This window comes from Bacillus rossius, chromosome 5, assembly GCF_032445375.1.
Source record: "Bacillus rossius redtenbacheri isolate Brsri chromosome 5, Brsri_v3, whole genome shotgun sequence".
Lineage (NCBI taxonomy): Eukaryota > Metazoa > Arthropoda > Insecta > Phasmatodea > Bacillidae > Bacillus > Bacillus rossius.
In genome coordinates, this window is record NC_086333.1 from 75,387,592 (window position 1) to 75,403,466 (window position 15,875).

At 39.2% G+C, this 15,875-nt stretch overlaps 1 protein-coding gene across 2 annotated transcripts; it reads right to left on the reverse strand.

Moving 5' to 3' along the window:
* Positions 1 to 225: 225 nt before the first annotated feature.
* On the reverse strand, positions 226 to 14,340 carry LOC134532021 (dual specificity protein phosphatase CDC14AB-like). 2 transcript variants are annotated; one of them, XM_063368145.1, is made up of 2 exons: positions 14,153 to 14,340; positions 226 to 13,933 (listed from the first exon to the last, which is right to left on the reverse strand). In XM_063368145.1, the coding sequence occupies exon 2, from the start codon at positions 13,917 to 13,919 to the stop codon at positions 12,360 to 12,362; it is 1,560 nt and encodes a 519-aa protein (XP_063224215.1). In that variant the 5' UTR covers positions 13,920 to 13,933; positions 14,153 to 14,340; the 3' UTR covers positions 226 to 12,359. The 2 variants fall into 2 exon arrangements, with proteins under 2 accessions (XP_063224215.1, XP_063224216.1); XM_063368146.1 differs by having other exon boundaries at positions 14,284 to 14,331.
* Between the last annotated feature and the right edge of the window lie 1,535 nt (positions 14,341 to 15,875).

Sequence of the window (15,875 nt, forward strand, 5' to 3'; positions counted from 1 at the left end):
CTTCTTAGATAAAGAAATTAAATTGGTCATGAAAGTGCTGCAAATGTATTTTTTTTTGAGGCAATAAATTTTCGAAACTTATTTGAAGTGGGCTTTTCCCTAAAACTCTGTTCTTGCATACATGCAGCCCGCTCCATTTAATAATATTGACTTGTCCGGCTTATAATGACCACTTAGGAAGGAAGGGGGGAAACTGTTTACAATAGTATACTAAATACAACAATCTTTAGTGAAATTCATGTATTTATTCCATCCCTTCCATTAATATATTTGCAGATTAGGTATACATGAAGTCTATTTGCGCACAGTTATAAAATAACATTAACATATATATTTAATTAAAATTATTTGTAATCATAAAAAATTATTACACACATTAGCAGTCTATGATATCTAAAATAATTATTTAGCACTAGTATTTAAAAATAACACTGAGTTGAATAAAAACGTATCCAAGTTACTCGGCTCAAATTTTACGCCCACTCATTACTCAAGCACTCTGTTTTACTCGCAACAAAATGTCTGTTCCAGAGTTAACACTGTGGTGGCATCTTACAATTATTAAACGCTACACGGCATGCATCAACATTTTCTTCATTTAATGCAATATTAATTTATGGCACTAAGGACTTCCTACTTCTCAGATCGATTACATTAAAAAGAAAATAATTTCCTACCTAATTAACTCTCTAAATGCTGATATTGCTTAACATTTAAAAATAGAGATAGGCCTAAGTCTATTTTAACATTTCAAAACAGACTTAGGCCTAAGTCTGTTTTAAGCCCCGATGAGCGATGACTCATTCCTGTCGTCACTTGCATCGTAAACATTTGAACGTCGCGGTTAAGTCAAGGCTAGCTGATCTTGCCACATCCTTGGTAGGAGCCAATGACATATTTAAGCTGCTAAACTGCTGTTTAGGTCAACATCCAACAACTGAGAGTGGTTTGTGGTTAAAATTATTTTACAAACCTTTACTGTATTTATGCGTACTTTAGAAGCGTGGTTCAAGATTGTGCAAAGGTTCAGTCAAAGAATATTTGTTTTCCATCACCAGGCAGAGGTTGACAATTTCTACCTTGCAGAATCATTTAAACACTGAGGAGCTGATTATGGGACTTTTCAAGAGATGTTTCGCTATAGGAAATTGTATAGCATCTTGAGTGCCGTACTCGGCTTGAGATTGGTTGATGGTCAGAGTGCTTCGGAAAGGCAGACAGGTCACTTAAGATCACATACGCACAGATTGGCAACTTCCACGTGGAGGTGTAAGACCTCTGGTTTGCGTCCCCAACCCTGGTGTGGCACATCTGGGTACAAGCCCTAAGTTGGATCTCGGGTGGCTTGGATCCTACTCCAATGTCGCTGTACAGAACTGTAATTGCGAAAGAGCACATCAAGAGTCCAGATTATCCACGGAAGCTATAGAGGAAGTCCACACAAAAAAGTAGAATAATTTCCCAGACTTAGTCATGACCAGAATTACAAATTTCCTGAATGATTTTCCTATTTTGCAATATCCTGAAACAAATAAAGATAATCAGGCTTCCACCATCCCTATAGCTGTACTAGTTCAATGCCCTTTTACAGTGTATAACCATCTAGACTAAAAAAAATGTGTTCAAAGTCCAGGTGATGCCACACACAGGAACATATTTCCCCTTCCAATTACTGTATCTGAAGAATTTCTATGATTTACAGGTTTTAAAGTAAATTCCCTGACCAATTTCAAATTGCTTGAATTTCCAGAAATTGGACAAAACGCTATGTACCTGGCACAATTTACACTAAAAAATGAAGCATTGCGAGGGAGGTGTGTCTTTTTCCCGAGTAGTGCAGAACTAAATACATTTACAGGATACAGCCATCAAAGGGAGCATTCTCAGAGTTGGTGCTACGTTTTGAGACACCATTACATGGTCTTATGTTACACACAGGGCTGTGATTAAAATATAAATGAAAATCATTAAAAGTGATGTGTCGTGAAGAAAAATACACAAACAATCGAAATAACGGAAAATTGTCCGGAAAAAAATTCAAACGAAGCATTCTTTTGAGATGCCACCACAGCGCAAGCCTACGATGGTGATGCAGAACATAATAGCACACATAATTTCACAATCACACGTCAAGGAACGTCAAAACGTATTCTAACGTTTACAAAGGGAGTTCCAACAACTTTTCAATGAATATTTCATAAATGTGATCACATTAAATAAGTAAATTCATAATCATAAACATTACAGTTAAAATATTACTGCATATCCAGTTGGTTTTTACCCCAGTTAAAGTTTTAACACAATAATTAAAATCTACAATAAAATATTCTGTGAATAAAGCTCACTTCATAAACAAAGACACATAAAAAAAATAAACACAAAATGCTTTCTACAAAAGATAAAATAAAATTCTCATACAAAACTTTCACCTTGGCTAACTTCAAATCTGAAGAAAGTGTTACTGATCTTGGACAACATGGGCAACATTCTAAAAAGATTTTTTTTTATCAAGCGAAACTTCTTTGCTGTGAGGCTAACAATCTTTGAGTGTTACGAAAATTTTGATCGTATGAGGGGAACTGAGAGGAGGAGAGTGCATCAGCGGTGATGCACCAGCGGTCAAATGGGAAGATGGAAATAAAAGGTGGGGGGGGGGGGGGGGGGGGGGATAGGCACGTAGCGTAGCATGCTATATGCTGGGAAGGGGAGAGGTAGAAATGACGTAGCAGTGATGCTACGAAATTCTCGTAACACTGCTTGTGTTTGTCTATTCCTCAGTTTTTGTAATCGTTAACGATTGAAGTTACAATATATTTTTTGATTTGTACAATTTACTTTATAAGAATCATTCATTTTTATGTGAACAATGTGATTAAAAATGTCATTGATTTATCTCTATTTACACCTAACAAGCAAGAAGTTTCACCTCTGTCACACATGGACCCCAGGCACACTTTTCTTCAAACATTACAAACATTTTTTATAACATGAGATCTCTGAACTGCAGATAACGCTGACTGAGACAAAACTCTCCATCATCAACTAGAGCTCACCAACAGGACAATGGTTGATGCATTTGACTCACTTTCAGGACTCAAACACACACTCCAATTTCCCCCTATTTACATACGGCAGAGAATGTTGCCTCTATTTTTTGTGACGTCTGATTTTACATTTTTTAATACCGTTTGGTGATTTCGTGCACCAAAACAGGCAATAATTAACTTAATTCGGTGATTCCTAAAAGAGCCATACCCACTTCAAAATAAAGTTGTGAAATTTGTTTACTTTCAAACTAAATAAAACAACAAATATCTGATCATTCAACAGAAATGGGTAACACATGTAACAGTGATAAAAATACTAATCCCTTAATTAATACAACAGGAATTGCAACACTCACAGCTTCAGTACTTAACAATTTTAAAGGTTGTATTCCTGCAACCTGCGTATAAGTTTCTTAGGCTAGTAGGCAGCAAAAACTGAAAAACTTATGTGATGCAAAAATCAGTCACCAACACTTGTCATTGAGATCAATAACAGCTGTAATTTATCATTCTAAGCCGTGGAAGAATTCGAAGGCCAGTTGGCATATCACTTGGAGGTTTCTGCCCGATTTCTTAGCAATAAATGTCACAGGAAGACGTGGGAAATGTGCTTGCATGCCGTTATCCATCATCACAGCTCAAATCATGATGGTTTCTCATTGCGCAATTTCTACGAGATTCTCATGGACTGGTTGACTCTACAGCCCTTCAGTATGACACACTGTTCCTGCTGCTGACTGTTCACATGAAAGTTTGTTCAAACTGGACTGCTTACTATGATGAACCAAACAGTTTGCTATCGTGCAACGGTCTTCGGCAACGAACATGATTTAGAGCAGTAAAACAATACAGTTATAGTAATTAACAAAATGAGAATTACATGCCCAAATGAAGAAATAAGGTTTTACATAGGGAAAAATGTTAACTCTATTATTTTTTATTAATGAAAGTGATAATAAAATTAATCCAGATAATTGTTTCTTTTCACATCAGTAAGTATAAGCATACATATTTAATGTATTTTCAGCCTTTTGTCACCCAGACACAACTTGCATAAAGCTCAATGAACAACGGTCGTTCGATTATATAATTTTCATAGGATTTATCTGTCTCACTACAATAAATTGCTCAACAAAGCACAGATGACAACGTAAAATTTGTTTCAAAATCTGAAACTTTAATTGATTGTACATCGACTGAAAAAATGTGCACAGGTGAATTTCAAGGCGTCAAAATCACAAATTTAAAAATTTTGAATGGCTTGGTAAAATTAAATAAATTTTTCTGAAGAAAATTCAAGACCATATCATGTAGCCTGTATCATTCCCTTTAAACATACAATTTTCCAGTACTGTAATATATTTAATTTTCAGTATTTGAATAACCCAAAAACATTAAAAATGTTATTTTAGTAGCTATTTATGCAAAAGTATGCAACATATTTGCTTTTCATTTAAACCATTAAAAAAATAAAGTTTAACAGGGTCCAACTTAAGTATAAAATAATTACCTATAAAGTTGCACCCCCCCTAAAGTCCACACATCCTGGAAAAGCAGGTACAGTAGACTCCCATAGTCCGGCACTCAACGATCCAGGACCAGTGACGAATGTGGTCTTAAAACAACTAAGCGAACTCAAGCTAAAACCCTATAATTCAGCTCAGGTTAAAAACGTTCTTAAAGCACGCACGTAAGTGGTAGTCGTAAGTGTTCGCATGACCCGGGACTAGTCGGAAGCGTTTGGCACAGTTTGGGATCGCTAGGATGTGATTGATGTGCTTCGTGCTTCTTCAGCAGTCGATGATAGTGAATTTAGTTATGGCCTGTGGTTGTGTTGAAATGTTTGTCTGTATGTTCACGCTGGACAAGATTTGCTGCCAAACACTATCTTACAGGTTCATTTGCTCTACAACTTAAAGTTTAGCGATCGCAGGAGATAACGCTTGATAATCCGGGATCTGCAAAGACCTAAACGTGCCGGATTATCTGAAGGATGCCGAAAGCCGATTGCATAGCTAAAAGAACCATTACACTCCTCAGCACTCCAACAACAAAAATTTTCCAAAACAATATCATTACAACTAGGATGTAATTCATTACAAAGTCTAGGCCCACAGAAAAAATATTGCCAGGAAAAGCTTGTGCTGCTAGTTAAATAAAACAAAGTTACAGCAAAAACTTTCCACCATAAATGTGTGAAATGTTAGAAGTTTGTCTGGGTGCAAAAACTTACGCATTCTATCCCAATCACTATACTTTTTATGTTCCAGAGAAACCAACCTACAATTAGGATATAAATAACTGAATGTATGGGTGTAAGTAAGGACAAGATAACACTGATTGAAGCATTGTCTAGACCACTGTTCACCCAAAGGAAACTGAGAGCATATTATTGTAAAAGATTTCTGAGCAAAAAAAAAACTGGTGAAAGTGAAACGGTTTATTCCTGACAAGCTAACACTTCCTACTGGCTGACACACACCAAGAAGTCCTCCGTTTCTATGATCGCTCCATGTCACGCTCGGGTTCAATTGCAACACCCAGAGAGAATCAAGTTTATGAGCAACGAGTCAGTACATCCAAGTGGTAATAATCCCACTGTGAGCTCTGAGGTCCCATAGTTTTAATCCTCTGGCACAGCACTGTGATGCAAAACCCTGCCTTAATATTCAATGCTGCCAAGATGTGCATTTACTTTAGAAACTTTACTATGTACATTCGGTCAAATGAGGAACAGCACGTTATCAAAAAAAAATTAAAAAAAAAAAAAGGCAGCACGCACAATAACATTCATATTCTGTTCCCTGTTCCTAACATAGTAGCAAGAAATTAAATATGACTGCTAGTCATTCTGAAATTTAACATGGCTGATGTTACACAGCCTCACAACCTAAAACAAACTACACGGGAGGGGGCGAAAGGGGAGGGAAATATTAACATCCCCAACAGCGCAGAAAAAATAAAATACTGACATAACTGATACTGGGTGACAGAGCACAGTCTCCAAGCCACAAACAACAGGGCACTCATCACTGGATCACTGGCTTGCTCACGTCTATTGAATGTCCACGGCTGTGTGTCCCAATACACAGGTTACATGGTTACAACACCCAACAGGGACTGGCTTTGTCGGGAGTCTTTCCAAAATGTAATGGCACAATTTTGACTAAGAACCGACATTACGACTGTAAACAAAAACAGGTGAATTCAAAAAGTGTAATATTGTCACCACAGAAAATTACAGAAAGGACTGTAAAACAAGTGGGAAGTTTATCACTATTTATCATTAACACTTATTAAAGATTTCAAAAATATTTTCACTCACACTTAAGCACTTACAATCACAGTTGCACAACATTAAAAAAAAAAAAAAAAATCAACTTGAAAATCGCTCATTGGGATACTCCCATAATATCAACCTTTTCGGAGCCTTAGAAATGTAATTTGTTGGCTGAAGTATGACATACACTTCTGAAAAGCTAACAACAAAATAATTTGTAATCTGTAATAACAGATGCCAGTGTGCTTGTGCTGATGAAAGGCATCAAAACTAAAATGAAAACTAAAAATAGGCTGATGGAAATTTTAACTTTTTGAATTTCAGCACTGTTACTGTTCACTTCTCACTTCAGTGTTGTTACGTTTACGTCAATTGCCGAAAGTAACCCACAGCTTTTGAGGAATAAGGAAACAGTGTAATATGACCAATAACCAACGCAAGATAACGGTACACGACTCACCAGTTTCAGACTGCCATCCTCACAGGTTCTGGAGGCTTTGGCCTGTGTGAGACATGACAGAAAACGCCTCCAGCATTTTGGAAAGACACGTCAATGCACAGTGAACGTGTCACTCGGAGGGTAGGAGTACGTCAGCAGATTAGTTACACATCACGCAATACACGAAGTACTCTACAGCGGTCGGAAGAACAAGAGGCGGTACCTTACACATGCCACCCACGTCTCGGGCAAGCTCTACAAAGTCACAGTTGAGAGAGCAATGCTCCTCTTGCAATGATCCCGTGGCAGTGACTGGCACCGTAACTAGCTTTTGTCGCTGACTTACAAACGGATCATTTTAACAGACTCTTGAAAAAAATTAAACAAATGGTCTTCACAGAGCTTAATAAATAACCATAAACGTAACCATGGTGGCTCGCAAACCCCTTCAGACTTCTCGATGTCTCTTATAATTTTTCCCTGACCTAAACATTTAATATTTATATGAAAATCAACTATTACAAATGTTTTACCACTTCATAAAAAAATTTCTCAAGGATTAAAACACTAACAGCTTAGTCCTTACAGATTCTCCAATGTCATGACATCAATGTTTATAGCGAAAAATTAACTCGAAGACAATCACAAGTATAAATTCAGGGATCACGTGGCAAATTATGCTTTTTGATTTTAATACCCTGTCCTAATTTATAAATCCCCGGCTACTCTCTGATCTCTCCTGAAATTAGACATTTCTCAAACTCCTCTGGGTTTTGCCATTTTTCCCCTTGAAACTAGCTACCCTGCTGTGTTGCCTCAATCCCAAGAACAACGCTCTCCGCGGCTTGACCGAAAGCACAGAAAAGCGTCATCAAAGTGGGGTTAAAAACATGGCAGTCGAGAGACACTAAGGGTCCGGGGGGCAAATAATTTTTTAGGCCCCACTTTCCGTACAAGTTTTTAAATTAAACAATGTTAAATAAGAATCCAAAACACTAAGTGTTTGCATATTTGTTTTTGCTTAAATGACTATACTCAGTCTGTAAATAATTATTACAAACAAACCTTAATATTACTGAGCTGACTTACAATTATTTTATTTTATTAAAATAAGTAAAAAATAATTATTCCAATGATCAGAGTTGAATTAAGCCCCTTGAAGTAGCAAGCGCCCGCTCTACCGCTGCGCTAAAAAGTCTCTTGGGACTTTAGGAATGTATTATAATCATTGTAATGCCAGTTTTCTTAGGTATTTTAAAACTTGAGATTACTTTATAGGGCCTACTATGACTATGACTATTTTATACTATGACTATATTAAATCGTCATAATATATACTAATCTCAAGTTCTACTGTAAGTAAGTAATCTGCAACTTCCGGGGTAGTTGCAATATCATAAAGTTACATTTGGCACCCGAATATGTTTGGTATGTACCCTAATGTTTACGAAAGTGACTATAAACAGGTTTATGTAGCTGGACGTGGGTCTGCCAACTTTGACACATTTCCGTTCATAGTCTTCCGTTCCATAAAAAAAATTTGTTCTCTGACATGCATAATTTAACTCTCATTTAAATAATAAGGGGTACATTCACCACAAACTTGTTAGGCTGGATTTTAATTTCAATAATTCTGAATGTGTGGTGTCCACACTACCTCGTAAACCCATGGTACTGGTCAGGTATGACGACAAATCAGCCAATCAGGGACTCAGGCTTTCTGAAAGGTCTCGCCTCCGTCTCTTCCCACCATGGTACAGTTCTACCAAAACACACAGGTTCTAAACAACATTAAAACTGTCTTCCTAGAAAACACACATATATGAATATAAATATAAGGCAACAAACACTAGTTAATATTGTTTACACTGGTAGCTTATATTATCAAAGTTTGACATAAATTGTGACTTAATAAAAATACTTACTATTAACAAGCTAATTCACTAGTTTGACACTTATTACTGGGAGCGAACTTTATGTTTACAACATAATCTTTCATAATTAACTCACTGCCAAATACTGGCATGTCACTTGCATGTAAACACAGCACATATAAAAAATTAGTTTTACCACACCAAGCCAGTGCGGTGAATTAAATTTTACTCATGAGAACCTAAGGCAAAAATGTTAATGTGCACTCAAAGGCCATTTGATCAAACTGTACAACTAGTGGAAACGTTATATACAAGTATATTAAATATAGGGCCTATAAGAATTTTATACACATTACAATTTCTTTCTTGGTTAAATTATGAGTGATAGTGAAGTGAACTAACTATGAAGTAGGGACATGGATATGGTAAGTTATCAATGTGTTAAGTTTTGTACATTTGATTACATTTTGAGTTTTAAGCCACATACATGAAAAATAAACTACTTAACACATCTAAATATCAACATTTCATAAATGCATTACAATGCATTCTACATCAAAGTTATTGTTATACCATAATTCCTTAATCATTACAATAAAAAAAAATTACATATATGAGCTCACTACCACAAAAAGGAATAGGTACCTTTAAAAATTATTCTTTCACTTCACAAGTTAAAACTTACGGTTTTATATTAATAATCACAGTTAAAATTGTTAAAACAAGAAGGCCAAATGGAAAATTACTAATTTTCACTCCTTTGATAAAAAAATAACTGCACACCACAAAATGTTATAACACACGTAAAAATGACTTTCTGCGCAGGAGAAACTTACAGTAAGTTATCTGCTACGAAAAAAAATTCCATAATGCTACAAAATGAACTCCAAATACTTTCATAGTTCATGTAATGATCAACTTTCATAGTTCATGTAATGATCCCACATATTTGATGCCTACAACTACTACTAGTATGGCACATACATGGGCAAAAACCAAGCACAACGCAAACATTCAGATAACAGAAATACACTGTAAAGCTATTGTGCTAGATACACAACAAGCCACAAAAATACCTGTTGAAGTCTGATGCACTATATATACAGAAGAGTCCCACTAAATCAAACTGAGACCTGTTTGGAATACACCAATTTTTGAATTAGCTGAATAAATACCGTAATGTATAGTAAAATATATATTTAGAAGCAATAAGTTATCACGTAATACAGCCTATAACACTTTTAAGAACAAAAAATTTACTAATCATGTTGATAATTGGGTCAAGACATCAAAAATAATTTTTAAAACACAAAACAAATAATTTTTAAAATACATAACAAATAATTTTTTTCATCTGAAACTTGTTCGGATGAGCAGGATTCAGATTAACAGGGTTCGGATTAGTGGGACTCCACTGTATATTTATATATATAAGAGCCCGTCTACAATAGTCCGAACCTGTCGTGGTCCGTGTCCTTATCCGAATGTGAGTAACGTCACATTGTCTCACCGAAAACTGCCCTGTCCACAATTGCGATGTCCGATGTCGGAATGTATTAATTTCTCAAGTTGTTACCGGAGCGCAGTAAATGTGCCAAACCAAATGTTTTTGTTTATTGTTTTGATGTTTTGTAGTTTGAGATTGAACTTATGAAAGTTGTAGGAGTTGAATATTATATATTTATTCAGATATTTAACAAAAACAAACACCACGTTTCAAACGGGAACCGGAAATTCAAATATCGTGAGTGTTCTGTTCTTTTTCTGTGTCCGAAGTACACAGGTTGGGACAAAAAGTTCAAATTGACGAATGTCTTCGGACCAGGTAGGTTCAGACCTTCGCCCACTTGACGCATTACGTCAGAGGGTCACGTGGACCAATCAGCGGCGAGTGTCCTTCGGACACAGTTTAGGACATTGCTATTGTAGACGGGCCTTAAGGACAAATACTAGCATAACAATATATTTGTTTGCCTAAATAAAATAAAGATCACCGTCAACTGGTGCCAGACAAGAAACATAAATTACATTTAGGCCCTGTTAAGTCAAGGCATGTAGACATTCACCTTTAGTTTTTTTTTTTTTTTTTTTTTTAGCCAGTGCCAAGGAAGTGACTTTACGGAGTACGAAAGCATTAGGTATTTTTTTTCTTGGGTAAGCACCTGACCAAGAGGAAAAACTTACATAACTGAAATTTATTTACAATCCGCAAACACAAAATAAAAATTTACTCAGACACAAAAAAAAAAATTTAATTTACTCCTGTTATTGCATTATGGTCTGATAATTCTGTTACAAACATCACTTATAAGTTTTGCTAAAGCACACCAATATAATATAATATAATATAATATAATAATATATATGTCTATGTACAATACAATTCATTACATGTATATAATTAAAGATAATAACCATGTGTGATCTATTCCCACCAATGGATCCAGAGTAGCATCAGCCTTATACGGACATTCGCGTACGAGCACAACCTATTTCAGTCACGGTGTCACCAGATTCAGCACAAAAAACGAGCCATCAGCAAAAAACACTCGCAACTAAACAGGAATCAATACATCATTGCCAAAGCTCCGGACCTGAAAATAGCGTCCCGTCCAGAATACACATGTGCTCTCGAAAAAATTGTTTCTTCACTGCATTTCATAACAATTTCTCGTTAGATAAAGTTAACTGCAATGCATCAACACCATAAATAATCATTTATTTGTAAATATAACATCAATTAATATAGTAATTTCATATCCTTAATAATAAAACCTCTGTCAACATAGTTAGGTCCTCCTAGGTCTTATATTAATTATATCTTAGGTGCAAAAATCAACAACATTCTCGCACCTTTAATACCAGTCCAAATTCTGCATACTATTGAAATAAATCTATTTAGAGTACAATTAAATAAACTTTCAAAGTAATATTGGCTGGCAAGCAACGTTGCTAAAATACTAGTGAATTAGTAAACATGTGAAGAAAACTAGAAACTCTTTAGTGCCTTGTGCAAGTGTTATTAAATTAGTGAGCAAAAGGCTTAATTTTGGAAGGAGAATGTTGTGTTGCAAAGTAGAAAATGACTACAAAAAATTCTTACACCAAAAAGTGCAATTTGGTTATATAAAAACATTATATAAGTACAAGTACAAAATATTCAGATTAAAACATTGAGAACCAAATGAGATTTCCACCAAATGGGACGCCTGGCAGCTCATAAATGGAAATCTAGAGCGCCATCAATCCACACATTTGTTCAAGCCTTTTTTCCTTCTCAGTATTTTGGAGTTGTGTACTGTGGTTCTGCGTATACTCGTGACAGTCGTACACTTTACCATTCTGTGTTTGAAAATGTTGCTATTTTTAGCAGGGTCAGAGTCCAAGGCTCGGAATTTTTTAGCAGAATCCAACCGTGACGGCACCTCATCCGGGAGCACGGCACTCACGGTGGCTTCCCGGGCACGTGGCTCCATCTTGCCCTGGCCGATACTGAGGGAGCGCTTGGCGCGTCCCCTCACGGCCAGCTCACGGGAGGCCTGGCGCCCGGCCCCCAGCACGGGCCTGACGCACGTGAGGGGGGCGACGGTGGTCCCGGGGTCCTCTAGAGCAGACGAGGTGGCCTGCTGCCCCCCGAGCGGCACCCCCCCGGCTCGCAAGGGGCTGATGGTCGCGGAGGAGTCCTCGGGACAGCTGGCGGGGGGCGGCAGCCTGGCTAGTCATCTGACGAACGTACTCTTGTACACCCGAGACGAAGTCCTGCTGCTCCGCGAGACGGCGGAGCCCACGCGAGACGTGCGCTTCGCCGCGGCCGCCTCCTTCTCCTTGTGGGCGGCGACGATCACGGCGCTCACCTTGGTCGCCTTCAGCGGGGAGAGGGCGTGCTGCACGGCCCTGCTCGGCACCGTCCGGAACGGCTGGGACTTGGCCCTCGTGTGCACGCGCCCGTCTGCCGAGTGCACGGCCCCGGTCGTCATGGACCTCGGGTGCCGTCGCTGTGCCTTGATCTGGTTCAGCCGGTCCCCTTGCGTCATGACCAACAAGGGCTGGTCCTCCGCCGTCTCTGTGAACGCACCCGCGCTGCGATGACACGTCCTCTCGTTCTTGTTCTCATCCTTGCAGTCGTCCAGCTTCATGGTGTCCACTTGCTTCAGGATGTGGGAAACGTTATCGGTCGGCTTTTCTGTCGCCGATCCGTAGGCTGGCGATTTGTACTTGATGCTGTAGATGCCGAACACGTGCTTCGCGGGCGTCTTGCTGCACACGTCTCCGTCCAGCCACATCTGGGACTGCTTCTCGCCCAGCCACTGCTGCTGGTGGCCGATGATGGAGCCCGGTCTGCACAAACGGATCCACGCGATCACTTCGTGGGCTGTGAAGTGGTAGTGTTTCATTATGTAACAACCAATCAACGAGCCCGTTCTTCCCAGTCCTGCTTTGCAGTGGACTGCCAGTGCACCTCTTGCGTTCTCCGAGACCATCAAGAACTGCCTCAGGATCGGGTCACTGGGAGTGCTGCCATCGATGAAGAACAAGTCTTTGTGGTCGAATCCCCCATCTACGAAACGGGCCGCGTCATATATCTTCTTGTTCAGCCTGACTATGGTAGTCACGTTGTTCCTACGAAAATAAGCAAAGTACGACTCTGGAGAGTGCAGTGGGTGCCCATTTTCTATCTTGCTTTTGGCATGAGGTCCACAGAAAGCAATAAATTTCTGTGGCAATATCCAGTTAAGGTCACCATTTTCAACTCGCTCATAATACTCATACTCGTCAACATCAAAGTCTTCAAAATTGAAGAATCCCAAGTTGAGAGCTTTATACACAGCATGAAGACAGTCGAGCAATGTTATGTGATACACTGAGATTCCAACAGATGCGTCCCTAAAAGGTAGAAACGGCGGACTTGTGCTTCCGATCAAGGGCCTGTACGCCTCTTCTGGGGTTCTCTTCAGATATATAATGGCATACGATGCTATGAGGAAGGCCGCATTCACACGTTTCTGACCGTCCATCCCCGTGTAGTGTACGATTTTCTTCTTCGCCAGCGCGAAGGACCTCAGTTTCTTGTTCAGCTTCTGACAGTATCGGTACAGCATGGCCAAGTTCAAGGGACCGAAATCTGCGTAGAAGTTCTCGTAAACAAACTCTTCGTCAATGCAAAAATAATGCGTATTGGACGTCGATTTGGGCGGGGATACATCACGCAAAGTTGCGAAATACAGCCGGTCCTTAATGTACTCTGATGCACACACCAGCACGTGGTTGGCTTCATCCATGGTTTCAAGTTCACCTACAAACACGCATACACAAGTGGGTGAGAGTACCGTTACGCTTCCACGTTAGCAAACTACGTTTGCTCAATAAAACTGGAATCTATATGTAAAAATATAATTTCACATGCTAAGTACTCAGGTACGAGATTCAAGGCGCGATTCAAATCACCACCAAAAACATACATTTATTTCAATTAGGCCCCAAAAACAAAAATACGTATGGCGAGAAAACCAACCGAAATCTGGCACTACGAACACGGCAAAAAATTTACTTCAGCTGACAAAACGCTTATAAACATCTCACTTATATTTATTTCATAAAATAAAAGTTTCGAAACACATATTTACACTGGCACTTTTTATTTACCGAAGTCTTCGCCGCTCTAAGGTTAACAAGCCTACGCAAATAGTAAACACAACAAAGAAGTAGTACCAACATTAACGAACTTTTTACGTTGTAATGTTGGCGTGTTATAGATCTTTTATCCCTACTGCGCATGCGCACGTTTAAAATAGGCCGTGCGCTCAGGTGACTCCAGGGTGTGGGATGCTGAGTGGTCTTGTAGTTGCGCAGTTACACGTAAAAGAAGAAAAGTGACGTTCTGAGCCCCTGCCTTAGTGTGGGTATAGCAGTTACGTAAACAAGCCGTGGGCACCTGCAGTTAAAAAAATTCTGACGTCAAATGCCCTTAACGCACATCGAGAAAAAATAACACAAACATATAGTTTCAGACTTCTCACGACGATTGTCTGGTTAGATAAGATATAGTAATGTATTGGTTTATTCAAAAATATGAATAAACTGCGACATATGGCATGGTTCTATGTGAAATTAATTTTTTAATTGCTATTCTGCTTATCTGCATGGATAATTGCTTTCGGGTCTTCGATGGCTGCGCCATGCCAAGCCACATTGCGAGCGGAAAGGCGAGGGTCGATGTTGCGATCTTGACACTTGGCATGCCTCATTTTCATTTCTTAGGCCACTGATAATTTTGGGGCTGAAAAATCGGTTTGTTTTATACAAGGTCTTTGAGATAGCGGTAACACACTCTTCATGTTCAATGGTTTGTTAGTGATAATAGTCCTAATTGATAGTACCAGTGATCGCCGAGACATCACGATTACGTTCGGTTCAATTCCAAGTCCGGCAAGACTCGATTTACTACCCTATAAGCTTCTATGCACAGTTGTAATACATAAAAATTCATCTCTATATGTAAAGAGGCCACGGCTCGACTCTCGGGTTATTTATTCTACTCCGGATTACTCGCAAGTGGAAAGGGTAACAAAAATGTCGCGAACTTGTGGGTTTCTTCGTGAGGTAGTGTAAGTTACCCTCATCTATATGCATTCCATCGATTCTTAGTATTGTTACAATTTATGTGAGGAGAACTACTGGATTCGTAAGGGATATCTCAATTAATTAGTACAGTGTTATTTATTACTAATGTCTACACTACAAATGTAATTACTTCACTCAAGATTTTTGTCCACAATTAATCTTACACTGATCATTGACACATTAACACTTTCCACTGGAGTTTGGCTCGACAGTGGCTCGCTCTTCTGTCCGCTTCCTTCGCACACAGCCACGCCGCGCCGCAGTGCAGTCCCCAACTATCGCTCGCCAGGCCTTCTCGCAGGTATCGCCTCCCGATAGGCCCTGCCACTTGCCCTCTTCACCTCCCGCTGATCGCACGGGCATCGCCAGTATCACTCCCCGAGGGGGAGACTCTCCGCTACTCTCAGAACTCCCGCAGAGGCCGGCGTCGTCGCTTATATACCCGTGGCGTCCTTCTCGAACGGACGAGGCTGCTGTGACATGTCGCGTCATACCGGACCGATCCGACGCCCGAAACACCCAGAACAGCGACGCTTTTTCACGCCACTCCTCGCGATGGCCTCTGTAAGTTCTGAATTCCCAGGCCGCTCAAGGTGACAATAGCCCGAGGAGGG